General features: G+C 38.9%; 3 protein-coding genes across 4 annotated transcripts; all 3 read right to left on the bottom strand.

Annotated features, from left to right (window-relative positions):
* Window positions 1-143: 143 nt before the first annotated feature.
* LOC9311259 (cell division cycle and apoptosis regulator protein 1) lies at window positions 144-7,807 on the bottom strand. Its single transcript, XM_021024600.1, has 19 exons — window positions 7,639-7,807; window positions 7,385-7,465; window positions 6,815-7,303; window positions 6,605-6,708; window positions 5,647-6,384; window positions 5,505-5,550; window positions 4,668-4,760; window positions 4,525-4,580; window positions 4,222-4,324; window positions 3,842-4,053; window positions 3,419-3,482; window positions 2,003-3,016; window positions 1,843-1,917; window positions 1,659-1,714; window positions 1,094-1,586; window positions 778-993; window positions 641-682; window positions 483-545; window positions 144-397 (listed from the first exon to the last, which is right to left on the bottom strand). The coding sequence occupies exons 2-19, from the start codon at window positions 7,463-7,465 to the stop codon at window positions 311-313; spliced, it is 4,032 nt and encodes a 1,343-aa protein (XP_020880259.1). The 5' UTR covers window positions 7,639-7,807; the 3' UTR covers window positions 144-310.
* A 201-nt stretch (window positions 7,808-8,008) lies between these two features.
* On the bottom strand, window positions 8,009-9,749 carry LOC110228255. The gene is made up of 4 exons (XM_021025018.1): window positions 9,714-9,749; window positions 9,117-9,385; window positions 8,801-8,889; window positions 8,009-8,679 (listed from the first exon to the last, which is right to left on the bottom strand). The coding sequence occupies exons 1-4, from the start codon at window positions 9,747-9,749 to the stop codon at window positions 8,669-8,671; spliced, it is 405 nt and encodes a 134-aa protein (XP_020880677.1). The 3' UTR covers window positions 8,009-8,668.
* LOC9311258 lies at window positions 9,345-17,870 on the bottom strand. 2 transcript variants are annotated; one of them, XR_002331618.1, is made up of 12 exons: window positions 16,996-17,870; window positions 16,643-16,919; window positions 16,354-16,539; window positions 15,670-15,816; window positions 14,716-15,180; window positions 12,228-14,618; window positions 11,969-12,138; window positions 11,727-11,882; window positions 10,999-11,239; window positions 10,330-10,640; window positions 9,714-10,168; window positions 9,345-9,538 (listed from the first exon to the last, which is right to left on the bottom strand). XR_002331618.1 is itself a non-coding variant. In XM_021024055.1 (11 exons), the coding sequence occupies exons 1-11, from the start codon at window positions 17,745-17,747 to the stop codon at window positions 9,871-9,873; spliced, it is 5,394 nt and encodes a 1,797-aa protein (XP_020879714.1). In that variant the 5' UTR covers window positions 17,748-17,870; the 3' UTR covers window positions 9,552-9,870. The 2 variants fall into 2 exon arrangements, 1 of the variants encoding a protein (XP_020879714.1); XM_021024055.1 differs by lacking the exon at window positions 9,345-9,538 and having other exon boundaries at window positions 9,552-10,168.
* Window positions 17,871-18,089: the final 219 nt, after the last annotated feature.

Below are 18,089 nucleotides of genomic sequence, written 5' to 3'. Positions count from 1 at the left end.
TATAACGTGGAATTAATTATTATTTATTTATAGAATAAGAGCGTATTAGATTTTGTGTAGAGTTTAACAATGTGTTCAAATCCTTAAACATCTAATTTTATGGTATTATTATTGATGGAAAAAGAAACTCACAGGATTACTGGTTATTGTACAAGTTCCTCGAGCGTGACTCCAATATTATTATTAATGAAAACAATAGGAATTTGTTGCTGGATTCAAAACAGTCGAAATAAACTAAGAAGGAGAAACATTTCTCAGGAAGTTCCAAAGAAGACAAGACAAGAGAACATTATTAGAAGTATATTTTTTTCTATAGAGACAATCTAACAAGTTTATTGTATAAAATTCGATCATCTCTTCCAGTGTTGCTCTCTAACAAAGCGCTCTGCACAAGTTCCTGCAACATCACACATTCTTTAATTCAATTCACAATTCTATGTGTTAAAAAGAATGTAAAACTTAGAGAACAAATCTGTTTTTACCTTGACTTCACGGTGAGATAGAAACTTTCCCAAGCTGTGAATGGTTACTCTCATATCTTCAACCTGTGAAAAAAAAAACACCAAACAACACTTCAGATTCATTCTCAAGAGACTATGAGATGATTTTTATGTACAGGACAAATTAGTCTTCTTCTTACCCTAACATAGCCTGCCTGGTTACGGTCAAAAAATCTGAAAGCCTGAGCCAAACAAACATAGTGAACAAAAATTTAGCACCAAAACCGCAAAAAACATTAAACCGAGTTCTCAAGTTTTGTAGGGATTATTTATTTACCTGTAACAGCTCTTTATCAACTGTTTCCTCTCGTTTTGGTGCATCAGACGTTCCTCCCTCTTGTTTCCCGTGTTTATCCGTTTCAGACTTGGGTTTGATTTCGGTTTTTGGGTCAATACGACCTTTTTCTTCTTTTCTATTATCAGTTGCGACTTCAGTTATAGGATCAGCAACAGTGCCACTAGTCTTCTCAAGGTTTTCTTCTTTCTTCTGCGCCTGAAGAAGAGACATGAAACAAAGTGAGAAGATTTATGAAGAAAACATCTTTTTGTTGGATTCAATTTGAAAGACTGCAAGTCAAATGAGTAAATCATACCTCTTCAGCAGGGTTGTCTTGCTCAGAATTTGCAACGTCCATTTCCTCGCATTCTTCTGGATCTTCTTCAGGGTCTTCTTCAGGGTCCTCTTCAGGATCCTCCTCAGGATCTTCCTCTGGGTCGTCATCACCATCGTCATCCTCCTCATCCTGATTATCCACTTCCCTATTAGCAGCTTCACCCACAGTAACTTCTTTACTGCTCAAAGTTTCTTTGGTGTTTGCTACAGCTTCCTTATCTGCAATTTCCTGGCTACCGTCTACCGTTTCCTTGCCTGAATTTTCTTTATCATCCTTCCCAGGAGCAGATTCGGTTATAACGGAGGTTTCCTTGTCTTTATGTTCAGCTGTCTTTTGACGCTTATTTTGGGATTTTGCTTCATTTTGCTTGACAGACGACTCCTCCTGATGCCTCTTCCGTTGATTTCTTTGCCTCACAAATTTTACACGTAGTTTCTTGAAGGAAACAGAAAAATGACGAAGTTTAAGAAAACTGTTCTTGCAACTCAAACACAATAACGTCAAAGATCAATTATAAACTAACCTTGAGAAATTCAAGAGATACGGGAAACCCATTTGATACTGCAGCATCTCATATAGCGATTCTGCAAACAATGAAAGCTGCAAGAACATAGAAGATAGTTTGATGAAAACTAAGTAGTTCAGATGTAACAACAAAATGTGGTACATTGAGTTCCAGTAGAAAGGAAATGAAAACAGGCTAAGCAAAAAATAAGGAAAAAACAAACCTCAAATGATGACTCATCAAGGTCCTTGTCAGTGTAATCCAAGAGCGAATCCAAAGAGGCCGAAAGTGAACGCAACTGCCAAAAGAAAAAAATTGAAGTTACGACCATAATATAGATCATTACCAAATGTAATAAAACCTCTAATTTACTGTCCACCTACTTTGGAGTCTTTGTTCCGTTTCGTCTGTAGAATAAATCCGGGGCGAGGAGGTTCCTCACACTTTTTCCTGTCCTTCACTTGTATCCTGGACTCATCTTTTCCACCTCTCTCTTTTATCTCTTTCTCGGTAATTTTTTCTTTTACCTTTTTCTCATTATTCCTATCAATTTGCTTCCCCTCAGACTGAGTCTCTGAGTTGTTTTTCTTTTCAACCTTCTTGTCTTCACCTGTCTTAGTGTCTTTCTTGCTTGAACTAGAGGCACCCTCCTTTTTCTTAGTATCTGGAGATCCTGCATTATGTTTTATATCCACAGTTTTGGAGGCATTCTTGTCTTTCACATCTTCTAAAGATTCGGCCATCGGTTTTATCTCCATACTACCTGAATCAGGGGTTTTCTTGCCTGCCTCCACTACCTTGTTCTCAACACTATCTCCATCTTTCTTGGAGTCAACGTCCATTTTATTGTCTATTTCAGCAACCTTCCTTTTAGCCACCCTTTTAATAATTTTTTTCTTTACAATTGTCTTTGAAGGAGTCTGCTCATTAGCCTTAGCACTGGGATCTGAGGTATCTCCAGTTTCAACTACCTTTTTCACTATTTTTTTGTTAGCAGATGTACCAGTGGATTCTTCTTTTGGGACTGTGGTCTCTGATATGGCAACATCCTTCTCATCCGACTTCTCACCTTTCTTACCAGTTGCTTTTCCATCGCTGACAGGCCTCTTAACAACTCTTTTAATGATCTTTTTAACAGTCTTCTTAGTTCCAGTTGTCGGAGTACCAGAAGTGTCTCCTGGGGAATTTTTCTCTGCATCCTTGGTTACTTCAACAGTATCTTTCTTAACCTCCTGAGAGAGTAGTCGATCTCTCTCAGTAAGAGCTTTCCTGTGTGCCAACCATTGGGTTCTCCAAGTATCAAATGAAGGAAGACATTCTGATAAATCAGGGACAAATAGTACGGTGATCTCTTTGTAGCTAAAAACTCCATCTGTACCAACTCTGTCATAATGTATCTGTAAATGCCAGAAAAAAAAAGGCAAAGCAAATCTACTTAGATTTCCATATAAACTGGCAAGCAATATCGCTTTGTTAGCTTGTATCTCATCCTAGAGCTACCATACTAACAAAAAAGTGAAATTGCAGCAAAACAGGACACATTAACAATAATTGCAGGTATTCACAGAAAAAATCTCTGGATAAACCAATAGCAATGGTTGATGATCCACATATTATAAACAATCAACAATAGAAATCTATAAACCAGGCAGTCCACTACTAAGCTTTATATCATCTTCAACAACCTCTACATATAGAAAATAAGAGTGATCGTAAGGTATATATACTATCTTAGCTACAATACTCAAGTTTCATGTCCCCACACAATGCAGTCTTAAACCAGGAGAAGGAAAACCTACCTCGAGGAATGGATTCCAGTGACGGCAGTTACTCAGATCAAGATGAAGCTTATCCTTTGTGTGTCTGCAAACGCAAAGGTTTTTCAAGTCTCAGACAATGAACAAAAGGCAGCAAAGAATTGTTGGTCGATAATTGAGTTACTAATTCTGTTAAGGTTTCATGTATTAAGTCATGATTCGTATTAAGGTAGTTTTTTGTCAAGAGCCACAAGTAGGAAGAGACACAAACAATTAGTAGTGTCTGTTTGTTTTCTATATAAATCAATTTTGTCGTGATGTACATACCAAGTTTCAGTTAATTAAAAGTTTCTATTTCGTTCGTCTTCTTTAAAAGTGAAGAGATAATTCTTTATCTCTTACTCTGTTTCTTCATTCTCTCAATATTTTAACAAGAATGACAAAAGAATACGTGAAGAGACAAACCTCAGCATTGTCTGAATTAAGGAAGACTGATCAACTGATGGGTCCATGCCATCTGTGGGATCCCAGGAACCACCAATCGCCATGAAAGAATGATCTTTTTTAAGAACAGCGAATTTTATTATGTTGCATATATGAGGTATACGGTCCTCAAACAATTTATCTGAAGAAAGATCTTCCAGAGCAGTCCTGCTCAGCCCGCTCATCAAAACCATCTGAACAGTAGAGAAAACCCACAACACATGAACAATTCTTCAATATACTCAGAAACAATAGCAGCAATGATACATCGTCCAAACATGAATATATTAAGAAGATAACAACTAGCACTGACATAATTTAAGAGGCAATCTTTATCAATGAGAAAGAAAAAAACAGCCAACCTTGGCATTCCAAACAGTTTTTCCTCCAGTTTTCAAAGCTAAAGGCTTTGTGGAAGTACTTTTCACATCAGCTCCACCATCTTCAATGTAATCATGCTCAAAACTGCCGTCGTCAACAAAAAATGGTTAGGTTTACAAACACATATAACCAGATAGTATAACGAAAGTGAATCCACAAAACTTGAACAATGTGTTTAAGGGAAACAAAACCTCCAGAACAGATCTATTTAAACCACTTAAGAAGGGTTACAATCCTAACTCCTAAGACTGACAAAAATGTAAATAAGAAGCAGAATAATTCACCTCACAGCAGTATGCATAGAAAGTGTAAGCTTCTGTTTCGGCCAGTTCACAACAACCTGAAACATATAATACATTTGAGGTTAACAATCATTTAGAACTCCACTAAGGATTGGATAATAATTGGGAGATAGAAAAACAGAAACCTTCGAAAACTCAGAAGGCACAAAAAGCCTGGGATATCTTTTATCTAATGTCAAGTAATCCCTCTCCATGTCAACCAATCGCGAAGATAAAACCTGCACATAAGTCACCCAATAATTAAATAAAGAATAATGCACACTGCGCTTAAGCACTGCATCACACATGGAGAGGGTAAGGTAACTCTGCCCCTCCCATATCTGTCACCATCAATCTTATTAATGGGAAACATAACAAAAAGTCCTTGATTTGAGAAAGTGATAAGCATCAAGTGTCTCATCCTTGTGAACATTTCCACATTTAGTTCAATACGAAGTCCATAAGACAAAAACTAGCAATCAGGTAAATTAACCGGAGACCACAAGAAACGGAAGCCAAATATCAGGTTGCAAAATTGCCCTCCAAATGATGAAAAAAAAAAAAAAAAATTGCCCTCCAAAAAACTATCAAACTCAGTGTAACATGGATAGAGCAACCTGATATATGTCACACTAATGTCAAAAGCAGGTAAAATAATACCCAGAGGTGGCAAGAAGTCAGAAGCTTGGACAAATAAAACCCACAACCAGGAATGGCCAAGTAAATTCGCCACAAAAAGAAAGAGAAAGTATAACAACCCCAAAGTACAGGAAGATATCCCATGGAGAGGAAAGAAATGAGAAAGCTGAAAGGATTATCTTGATAGATGGCAAGGCTGATATAGTAATCGAGGAGGGACCAAGAGATGTCCAAGTCAATCAATAACAAAACAACGAGAATGCAGGAATGGAAAGGAAGATGAGGTAACCCTGAGGAGTAGGCAAAAACACACTGAAAGAGGAATCTCTTGGAACACTTATTACCTTGCAGACATAATCTCTCCTTATTGGCTTAATCGGTGAAGAACGCCTTCAGGTATAACAGAAATAAGGTTAGTGCCTGGTGCAGCAACATAAAATGCCCTGTATTCCAGATGAAGAACGTGACAAAGATCAAAAATAAAACCTAATTGCTGCTTCACGATGGTGTGCATCCCGCCGCAAAGAGGAACTACGTGCATCCCTAGAAATAGATTTGGGCACTGGAGTCCGCTCCTTTGTGTCCCTGGACGTAGCTCTTGCTGTTGGAGTCCGATCTCGTTTTATTTCGAGAGCACGTTTTCGCTCACGTTCTCTTTCTCCTTCTCTTTCCTTCTCCCGTCGCTCCAATATGCGTTCCCTTTCCCGGTCCCTAGCTCTTTGCCTTTCTCGTTCCCTCTGGCGATCTCGTTCTCTTTCATGTTCGCGCTCCCTCTCTCGCTCTCGCTCCTTATCTCTGGCGCGTAAATCCTCACGACGACGCTCTTCTTCCCTTAGATCAAACTCCCTGAGATAACTTGCCCGGTCATCTTTCCGGAGATCATCAACACGAGGACCAGCGCCAACACCACGAGGCAGCATGCCACCAGGGTAGTCCAAGTCGAGAGACGCTGCACTATGGATCCCTTTCCCAGTGCCATAATCCCTGCCTGGAGGTAAGCTAACACCATAACCAGGATTTGAAGAACTCTCCGGATAAATATAGTCATCTAAATTTCGCCGAGGAACAGCTCCTAATAACGATGGGGTATGTTGGGTGGCATAAGAAGATGTGTTGCGTACTGATAAACCGTGAGGATCAGACTCAAGCCTTCCTCCATAATGCATTGCTTCTTGGTCAGAATGGCGCACAGTAGAACTTCGTTCTGTAAGATAATCGGCTTGTCTGCCAGAAATGTATGCTACTCAGTGCAATAAGATATAAATTTTGTTCGAACGTTATTGAAAGTTTCGACAAGAAGGTACAGTAGCTTTATAACAAAGGCCTTGGGAGAACAGATCTGAAAACAATACAGATAACAGACGTACCAAAAAATGACACAATTTTAACAAAAAATTATATGCTAGGAAGAAATCTGGCTTCCGTTACAATCATCGAAAAATACCTGTTGACACCTGCATCAACAGAAGAGGTATGGAGCGACTGCATTTTTAATAATTGTTCTCCTCGGAGGAGCGATGCTTGATCAATGCGATCATACAAGTCAGTCTGCCAAAATAATACAATAATGAGTATCAAGCCAATTTGTAACACCATTGAACAGAAAATTAACCAAATTCATAAGATTTTCTAATAGATGTGAGAGTTTGCGCACCTGACGAGTAAAATTAGATGAATCAGTATATCGGCTAGTTGGTTCATTTTGCAACTCCCTACCCATATAAGCGCTTGGCCGTTCACCATACTGCCGTCTATCAACAGGAATGTAACCAGAAAGCTTATCGGAATACAAATCATCCGCCTTTTGACCATAACCATGACTCGAAGGAGACAAATAGCTTCCAGATGCAAACTTTGGTGAATCAGGTAGAGTAGGAACATATCCAGAGCGGTTGTCCAAGACTGATGAACCTAAGCCATTGGTACTTAAAGGCTGAGAGCTGCTAAGAGAAGATGATCCATACACAGAGCCATACTGCGTTCCATAATGACTAGCAGCTGTGGATAAATGAGTTCTATATCCACCACCAATGTCAGTCTCTTGAGAAGCACCTGTAATTGAAGGATGGCGAGAACTCAAAGAAATCTGAGAGCCTCCTCCTTCTGCACCACTCACTGAACTTCCTGGATAACCAGATCCAAGCTACATAATAATAAGGTAACAATTAGCCAAAAATTCGACCCACTAAGCATAATTTGGTATCAATGAAATTGATGATCTTACATTCTGAGCATAACCAGATTGCGAACCGTATTGCTGTTGTCCGTAGCCAGTCCCTCTTGTAGAATACATATCTCTATGCATCTGATTTCAATTTGTAATTTTAGATAGTGAATCCTTTGAGAGATAATACAAAGAGCGATCAATAACAAAGATTTATCAAAAACCAGCATGCATCATCGGAAATTTTCACGACCCTAAACTAAAAAACCGCTGAAAAACGAAAGTCCAAGAAGATTGAAAATTGACGGGCTTACCTGCAAGAAGATTGAAAATTGGTTTCTTCTTTGCGTGTCACGTGTTGACAGAGAAGGAAGAGACTAAGCAATTGAGAGATTTAAAAGGAGAAAACAAAACCCTAGAAATCACAGATTGAGGAAGAAGAATGGTTTGAGGATTAGTTTGTTGTGAAGAAGAGAAAGTAAAGAAAAGATATGTTATGTTGACAAGGTTTAGAGGACACGCATGCTTATCTCTTAATGGGCTTAGATTTTATGCTATATCTTAGCCTTTTTAAAGTTCATTATAGGCCCATAATTTGAAGGACTGGAAATTTTTTCTCTAAGCTTACCAAAAATATAACGTCAAGATCCATGCTTTGATTAAATTAACACATGTGGATCAATCGGCATTAAGGTCAGTGGCATGCTAATTTAATCAAAGCATGTGTTGATGATATCTTAAACGAATTACTTCTCTCGTTTGACTTCTTCTTACTTCTCAAGACAAATGGATTTTCAGGAATGTAGAGTGTAGTTGGTATGCTATAAGATGCGTTAAACAGATATTAGGCAGATCTTATTGCTGATTATGTTACAAGTAGAGCCTAGAGGATTCATTTTACTCCCTTCTTTTGCACGAAACGATGAAACCAATATGAACACTCTCAAGCTTCTTCTCCAGGGCAGCAATATCTTGAGAGTTCAACCAGGGTTATTGCTTCCTTCAAGTTACCTTTATCACCAACTACAAATTTCCTCGGTTAAAAAGATTACTCTTCTTCATGTTCTGACAGAATTTTCGCAACTTTTTCTGCAGCTTGTTGATCACTCAGTTTTATGGGATGTCACTTCTTTGTGATTTAGCTTTGGTGCTTGGTTTGCTTCCTCAACCAACTTCTTTTGATGCTTTTCAAGCAAACTAATTTCTTGAACTAGCGCTGTTTGATCCGCTGAAGTTAAAAACTAACTGCCTCACATCACATTATCCTTTATCCTAAGCTGTCCTGCAGCTTTTCGGAACAGATTTGCTTGGAATGGACTTGCCACTTGAGAAAAAGGTTCACACTCACTTAACCCCTGAAATCAATTCATATAGGATAAGGTTGAAGTTCTCCCAGAAAATTGTGGTATCCCATATTAGAATACTATCACCATCAAATGCATAAAAAGTATCTTAACAAGTGATAGAAAGTATGACCTTCACAAATGCCAATTAGATGCTGTAAATGTTGCTTGCTTTCTACCACTTCCTCACCAGATTTTCCACAACGGCACAATGGTTCCTTTCTGCAAAATAGACAACATTCTCAAAGTTGCCGAGATAGTGTATCTCTATTCCAGCAATTTGCTTAGTGCTTCCGACCCTTTAAATACCTCTAGATCACCTACCAGTCCAAGGGGCCCAGTATCACGATTTAAAAGGTCAACCACAGTCTCGTTATAGACGAAGCTCATTTCTTGAGTCTGCATAGATTTTACAAGATTCATGGGTATAGAAGGAGAACACATATCACCTCTTAACAAAAACACAGAAATAGGGACCTTCAATTTGGTCAACTTTTCTTATATGCTCGTCATATATCTCTTCACTTTCCTTACTTACATCTGTTCTCAACTGCATAACCCTGCAACTAAACATCAGTCTCCTCCTCCTCATTCCGGCCTTGCGAGAAAACTCCAACATCTTCTTTTGCTTTAGTTCACTCTGTTTACAGGTACCGTAGCAGATCTGCAACCTGAAATGATAGAAGTATATACCAAAACAAAAGGTTGCTCTAAACACCTAAAATAAAGTTACAGTTTGGAGTTCTGGACTATGGACTATGGCACAATGTTATTGCGTCTTTACCAACTCTTTTTTCCCTACCCACTGAATAGTATAGACGCATAATCAACATGATTCTGAAAATGAAAACCAAACTTCTTTTTGTATGATCTGAAACAACAACAAGACGGACACAGCAGCTTTAAGATACCCAAAAGATCACATACAACTTCAATATATTTCATTATTTTGTATATACTATTATGATACTTTGTACTTAAACAAAAGCATATATTCTATCAGGTACAGAAGATGTACACAAGGGGGTCTTATGCGTCCTACTTACAAGCATGCAGATCCGAAGCTCTTCTTCTGTCCTCATTGTTTATACTTTCGCCTATTCTTTTTTTATTCTTCTGTGCATAGTAAATCAGTTTCACTCTGCAAATCTCAGAAAGGGCATGAGCACAACATGTCGCTTCATATTGTTTGCCTTCTTCTTCTTAATTATATTTCAGCATCTTGGTTTCAGGAGAAGGTTTCGGATAAAGAATGAGTGCCAACGCCAAAGAGACCATAAGACCAACCACTCCACTAAAAGGCTGTAAAGGGCGGCTCCCTGCAATCCAAACCGGGGAACTTGGGTTGTAGGTGAGGAATCCACCTGACTGTAGTATAAAGCTTGTTGCTATGATTCCTGCCCGCAACCCAATTGGAACAATTAGATTTCCTTGGCTTCTTTCACGAGCCCCAGCAAGCGCCAATGACAGAAGCCATAACCCTGGAATTGATCTCAGGGATCTGGAGAATTCGACAAGAAACTGAAAACAATTAGTATTTAATCTCAAAAGAGTTAAGCTCACGCTATTGTACTTTCCATGAACAATAGTTGTGTATAACTACAATATGACATACACATATACCCAGTTCTTAACAATAAAATATTTAACAAAGATATATACCTTTGGAACAAGGCAAATATGAGTCCTGTAATGATAATGCTTTGATGGTAGCCCAGATCTATCGCAATCTCGGCAGGCATCCATGATCTGAAGAGCAACTCTTCCACAAGCACAACAAATGTCGCAGCTGTAAATCCTCTAATTATCAGCAGAAGAAATTGCCCAAATCCCTTAAGACACTTCATGGCATCAAAAGGATGTGGAAAATATGGCGGTCGAGAAAAAATCGCAGCTCCTGATATTGCATTTATGAACTGTATTAGTAGAACGACTGTGATGCCCCCTGCAAAAGCCTTTAAAAACTCTTGAATCTGCAAGGAATGAACTTACAATATCATTTCTACTGTCTTAATAGCATGAATGTATGGAAGTGAAGAGAATAAGAACATGTGAAGTTAAGGGAAAAGGGAAATCACAACTATGCCATATCTTGTTGCTGTTTGAAAAAAGTCCACCAAGATCTTAGTTGAAGCAAACTGGCATTTGTATTATTTCCTTATTTTCTTATTTATGAGGGAAACTAATGATAATGCGCCGCGGGACCACGGTTATAAGGTTAGTCTAGTGGCTAATGAAGTATTAATGGCCAAGAAGTTTTCTTCAGCAATGCAACGAAAACCTAACTATTCTAATCTCAGTGTTACATTTAAGGTTTTACTAAGGTTTTACCTTTTCTTTGTTTGATGCCTTAAAATCAAGCCCATATTGCTTGAATGGGTTTTCATACTTCCGTACTCTTTTTCCCCACAGCATAACAAGAATGAATACAGCAACATAGAGACCAACTACACTAGCTAGTTCCGCCACTCTAGAAGGATTACTTGTGGACCAGCTCTGGAGAAGTGTTGGAAGCAATGGAATCACAACCGGTGACCATAACACGAGCACCATGCCAATAAAGCCCACAGCCCTAATAAACAAGAAAAAAGTAATGATACATACGAATCATTAGGAACAGCTAGTATGAAGAAGAATCAAAGGACCCTACTTATGATACTAAAATCACAAGAGTTGGAATCTTTAACATGAATGTTATCAGAAGAGAATAATAACAGTTTTAAAACGAGGAATTTACTAGCAAACATGTACTGAAAAATATAGCATATTAAGAATGGGGAATTTTTACTCGCAAACATGTAGTGAAGAATAGAACGTTAGTTCTCCAGTTTGTCTTTAAGTTAAGGAAATAGTTAACACACATCCATAGTTTAGCATTCATTTCATTTAGCCAAGTAAACCACATAAATTAATTGATTACTAAACCACATAAATTAATTTAGTAATACAAATATAAGCATCAACGTAAAATGTTCATAAGAGACTACTTCAAATCAATCACATAAGTTCAACGATATTGGAAAGAATCAACAAAAATGCTTAGAGAGGAAGCAGCTTACCTCTTGAGCAAGGGCCATTCATCCATACGCAAAAACTGGATTAGCTTATCAGTTAAACTCATAGCACCACGAAGGCCACCCCAAAGCAGAGCAAGTTTTCCAACTAACCTCAATATGCCACCCCTCTGACCCAAATCTGCCAACATTGCCACAATCCTGTTCACATGAAAACCAAGGGATTTCAGATTAAAAAGAATCTTAGGGCACTGATATATAAGAATTGACTTATTTACTTTTAATACCTATCCTGATCCACTTCACCAGTTTCCTTTGTTGGAACAGCAGGACCCGCTATGGACATGGCTTTCTCAGCAAAACTTGCCACTATACTGTTCTGATCAAGTTTTCCAGATTCTTTATGTTGACTAACTTTCTCCGATGATTTTGACATGATGCCGCCTTTTTGTGGATCCTGCACAGGAGGCACTGATTAGAAAGAACGAACAAATTTGTATGATCTTTTGATTATATATTCATCTGAATGCTAATGTTAAACAGTACCTCGTGTTGAACCAGCATAGCAGATGCTCCCAAAGCAGCTGTTACAGCACCAACCATGACACCCTCATTGTTAAATTTTTTCAGGCCAGATTCCACCATTTCTCCAATGCTCGAGTTGTTTTGTTCGGTCTCTTGGCTAATCTTGTCTGGCACAACACTCGTCTTTACATCATTGTTCTCGTACTTTTGTGTTCTACCCGGGACAATATCTCTCTTAGCATTGCTGGTTGTTGTAGATACATCGAAATATTTTCTCAAAGCAGCTAAAACAGAGCCAACAACAACACCAATAGGCAGTACTTGTCTGAGAAAATGCGCCTCCTGGACAGCAGATGCAATTGCCCTAATGATAGCGTCCCCATGAAGTTTACCTACTTTTCCAGCAGGGCCATCGGAAGTTTTGCTGTTCCTTTTGAAAGTCCAAGTAGGCTCTTCATATACAACAGCATAAGAAAATGTCTTTGCCACCATTTTTATATCTCGACTGAGTTGAGACTCAATTTGCCTCATGCCAGCTGAACCCATCCGGCGTTGAACTTCAACATTCAAAGAGTCTGATACAATAACTTTAATGAGGTTCTCTAGTTCCTCACATCCTTCGTCTAATTTGTGAGGACCATCATTTTGATTGTCTGCTGCATCATGCATTTCAGAGAGCTCTAACTCTTTTTCATGGTCCAATATCACATATGAAGGCTCAATGATGTTCTTTTCATTACCTACACTAAGGGAATGAACCTGAACATTTTCGTGCGTATCTCTGCTGGCTGCTGCATTGTCAGCAACGTTACCCAAGTATTCTGGTTGTTGATCTAGTAGCTTCCATTTACCTTCCTCTGGATAATAGTTATCACCCAAGTGTTCTGGTTGTTGATCAAGGAGTTTCCATTTACCTTCCTCTGGATAATAGTCAAGCATGAGAGCAGTGGTTGTATTTAAGTCTAACTGTTTTGCAACCTTTTCTTTTGAAAGTTCCTCCCCAAGGTATCCATCATTAGAAGATTTTTCGACAGAATCTGTAATTCTTTCAGGCAGAATCTTCGGTGAATGCTTACCAATCACATCATCTCTGCCCAAAGGTTTTTCAGTCATTACCCCAGTTACCTTTTCACTGTCAGAACATTTTTCAGTTTCATTCACACTGCATGCAGGATCTTGAGATTTTTCAGAGGGCATAAGGCTTTCAGTTTCTCTCTTGGAGGGAATTTCCTCTTCAGATAAGGACAATACCTCATTCGTGACAGTCTTCTCATCCTTGAGATTCTTCTCATCACTTACCTCACTTCCTTCTTTTTTTTCTTCATCCAGCTGAGTAATCATGTTTTCAAGCACACCAAAAACACTATTGACAGCTACCTGAGTTGAATCATCCATCCCCGTCAATGCCTCAAATGCATGGGAAACATTAAATTTAGGCTGATTTGCTTCCTGAATTGCTGGCTTAGTTTGGTCTGATACAGGCTGGATAACTTTGGTTTCTTTGCTCTGATCATTACCTTCGTCTTTCTCTACAGGCTGTGAAGCAGAAGATTTTCCAGCATCTCCTTCATTGTCGGTAGATGTCACCTTGTTTTGATCTGTGGCAGACTGTTTTGCATTCTCATCATTTTTATTAGTTTCCTCCTTTTTTTGTTGCTGAGATAGTACAGTACCTTGGTCCACTTTGTCCCCATCACTAGTTATATCGTCTGCACCAACTGGCTGTGGGTTGGTACTATCATTTTTTGCATCTGAAGCCTTCTCCGAAGCATCAGCTACACTGGATTTTTCACTGGCAATTGGTGCTCCTTTCTCATCGTTTTTATTAGTTTCTACCTGTCTTTGATGCGTAGCTACTCCAGAACCTTGGTCCACTTTTTCATCACTATTAGTGACATCCTCTGCGCCAACAGACCCCTGGTTGGCAATATCACTTTTTGCTTCGGAAGCCATCTCAGAATCATCAGCTGCACTGGTCTTTTCATTGGTATGTGACTCGTAATTTCCAAGACTATCATCTTGATCACTGTCAACGGGTTGGGACTTTCCAGAATCACCGTTTTTCTGGGAAACCTTGGAAGGGGAATGCTCCAGTTCTATTCCACCTGGAGAATTATCCGAGCCACTAACAGTTTCATCTGAGCCACTCACCAAACCATCGCTCTTATCTATCGGATCAGGAGAATGAGAATCTTTTTGATCTATGGCACTTGATGGTTCTTTCCTTGCTTCCTCCGCTTTCTTCAATCCTGGTGCTATACTAGGAAGCTTAAGCTTTTCAAGATTTAATTTAGTGCCACCTGACTGCAAGATCCCAGTTACAGCTGTTGTAAGCTTCTCCCGAACTTCTTCTGGCACGGCATCTTGCAGTGCTGTTAGAACTGTCTCTCCTCGACCAACAGCATCCATAACCTAAACATTTACTGAATAATTGTCAAGCAATTGTTAATGCAGCGACCACAGTAAAACTTGTAAGAATTATTTTTACTTTTGATATGTTGGGTGTTACCTTTTTCTTTTCTTCAGCTTTTAGGGTGCCAGGCATGGTTACATCTAGCATGTTCACAACCACTTCTGCAGTCTGCAACACCTGACCTCTATCACTTTCTTCTACATTGGACTCATTATCTTCGATTGATTCAACTTCAACAAGACTGCTTGTTGAAACTCTACTATTTTCTGTTTCATCAGCTCCATAATCGCCTTTGACATTCTTTTCTAAATCTATTCCAGACGACAAATTCGAGTTTGGGCTGATGTCACTGTCTTCAAGTGTTTCCCTGAAAGGATCAACATGGTAACCATTCACCATCTTTTCGTCGGCTGGCTGTACGAGCTTCTTGGCACCGATACTTTTTTCAGGTGCTTTGGCTTCCGAAAAAACTAATCCCTTTGAAGGGTTAACAGTAATATCCACGTCTTTCAAAAGTGGATGACGACCTTTCAGAAGCCCAAGTTCTACAGCAGTCAACCACTGCATGGCCGACATAGGAAAATCAATCTCTCAAACATAAAAAAAGAACGTAACAGGACAGTCAACTAAGAATTAAATAAAATAAAACATTTATCATGTAAGAGAGAAGGACTTGCATATTATTTGCATTTTAACCAGTAAACTAACCAGAAGTTTATACTAACGACTAAGGTAGATAAATCATCAGTTACTAACAACATGATCGTAATAATGAGCATCTAGGATATATAGAGTATCATGCCTGCCTTTTATCTGTTCAGTAGTGACCGAAGAAAAATAATCAAAATTGTACAAGATGGTGTATCTACAGGAAAAGTATTATGTAATAACCACGAGTCTTAAATTATGAAGAGAACCTAAGTTCCACCAAGATGGATTGACTAATACTCACTGGTTCCAATAGATAAATTTTCAAGTATAATTCATACGATTTGTGAGCTTGTGTGACTATGCGTGTGAGAAAGAGAGAAATATAGGGAGAGAGGTTGCCTCAATCGCAAGGTCCTGGCACCAAGACACAGCCACTGTACGTTCATCGATCAGATTTGGTGAAGAAGAGCACATAAGCAGGCTTGTAAATGGATTTTCAGCTATTGAACTTCGTGGTATTGTATACGGTGGTACTACATCGTCATTCTGACAAATACAAGCAACTTCGAGAGTCAAAATATGTACAACACTGTTCACAAAAGTCATTCAAGAGACCAGTATTAGACTATCTAAATAATTACATGCAAATTGAAATCTGATTTAAGTTTACAAATGTAACTTATGAGTACTGTGTCAAAGGAGACAAGCGGATATTGTTGCCTTTTAAAGAAACATATAAGCATGTTTATCCGAGGGATCAAAATCCTATTTTGTATCAGTGCCAACATCACCCTAAAATAATGATATCACAGCAGCTAGTAACTCATTCAACATTATTCTCAGTTTAATTCATGATCCGTTCAGCATAATAACCTTCTTTTGAGTCATAAAATATCCAATAGTTCTATTATTGAATAACTGTCTGTATGTCCTAAGCAAAAGTAACCCCTTGCAATGAATTCCTTAAGTAAATTAAATATACCTCTAAATATGAAATCTTTAGAATAATGATACCAGAAAATATCAATCAGGTCGTATAGAGAGGTGTAACCTTAAACATAGCTACATAGCCAGAATATTCACCTGTATAAAGAGGACAGGAACTTTTACTTCCCCGATCACATCTCTTGTGGCACAACTGGAATAGAAATCTTCTATACTCTCGCAACCATATGTCACCATGGACAAGGCTTTATCAAATTCGCGAACTGATTTTGAAGACAAAGCCTTTCCAACATCAAAGGCTTTTGTTCTGCCTTGAAAAAGCTCCTAGAAAGTGTATCCATATGCATATCCCAGTCAATATAAGAAGAACTCACTCTAAATGAGTTGATAAATCATTATCGTTGCGTTTTATAAGCAATAACCCAACCTTGTTTGCCAGCAGTATCTCTACTAATCCACTTGTAAGCTGTTGATCCAAACTAGTAGAATACGGAGATGTTCGTGTGATCTCCGCAAGGTCAAAGGGATTATCAATGCAAACAGCAGCTGTAAGAGGTGTTCTTTCCCCAGCCTCTGCCAGGTATTTTGTCAGCATATTTGCACCATATCCTCGGCCAACAGCCGTAAGAGTTGTCCATGGCCTTGTTTTGGTTAAGAATCGCAAAGCTGTGGATATATCATCACTGTCACCAGCTGTAAATAACCTACAGTGACAAAAATGTTTGTGATCAATATAGATTCAAGATAAGGAACCGTTAAGAGAGTCTAGTGTTAGCTCACCGAGGTGTAGTGAGAGGCGAACCAGCACAACCTCTAGGATTCATGACCACAGGAAACAAGCCTCGCCTCAGAGCTTCGCATACAAACGATCGAACGCCTTCATCCATACTACCATCCGGCGTTCCCGGGATGAAAACCACCGTTGTATCCAGCCCACGCTCCTCCCTAATGTCCACATTAGCCGGCCAATCAAGCGAAAGAACGCCGCCGTCCTCGGTAGTGATACAAACCCTCTGATACTCCAACGGAGGAGTCTTCTCATCGGCAGCCGATACAATAATCTTGCCGGTATCCAAATTAAGGAAATGCCTCTCCGCTGTGAGGAGTCTATCGCTTAAACTCTTGTCAGAGTCATCATCAAAGGAGAGCAAAGAGCAACGAAGAAGAACAAATCTGTTAAACGGCGTAGGAGTAGTGAAAAGAATCCATTCCCCAACAACATCATCAACGATTGATCTTCTTCTTCTACTTGTATCACTAATCTCTAAAGATCTTCCAAATAACCTCGACGATAAAAAAACCGCTAAGCCTGAAGCGAGAAATGAAGCTAGGGAAGCATCGAGAGGACCGCTGCCATCAAACGGCGGAGGGAAAATTGACGAATTCACTAGATGTCTTTTAAAACGAGGTCCTCGCTTCCTGGTGTGAAACACGTAAGAGCTACGGCGGAGAATAAATGGAGACGCGGTGGTTGTTCTCGCCGGTGGGAATTGAAGAAAAATAGAAGAAGATGACGACGACGACGAGTACATGTTGAATTTCAAAAGTAGAAAGTATTCTGGAAAGGAGACATAAGAGAGGAACAATTTGTGAATCTTCCGAATTTGTTGAAGATAATAAAAGTTTGTTTGTGAAGAAGAATACACTTGATTCGAACATGGTAGAGTTTTATTTTTTTTGTTTTGAGTAAAAGAACGATGTTAAAAAGGACACGCACATTGTCAAATGCATAACTTTAAATGGGCTCATATTTTAGGCCCATTAGTGTAAGTGCTCTGTTTCTTTCTTTGACACAGAGAAGCCAATCTCTGGGAAATTAGTTGTGATGTGGAGCCAAAGCCAAATAAATGACCAAAGTAAAAACTCTGAGTCAA

The sequence above is a fragment of the Arabidopsis lyrata genome (genome assembly GCF_000004255.2).
Source record: "Arabidopsis lyrata subsp. lyrata unplaced genomic scaffold ARALYscaffold_5, whole genome shotgun sequence".
Lineage (NCBI taxonomy): Eukaryota > Viridiplantae > Streptophyta > Magnoliopsida > Brassicales > Brassicaceae > Arabidopsis > Arabidopsis lyrata.
The sequence above is the reverse complement of the archived record's forward strand: the minus strand, read 5'-3'. Positions and strand labels throughout refer to the sequence as shown.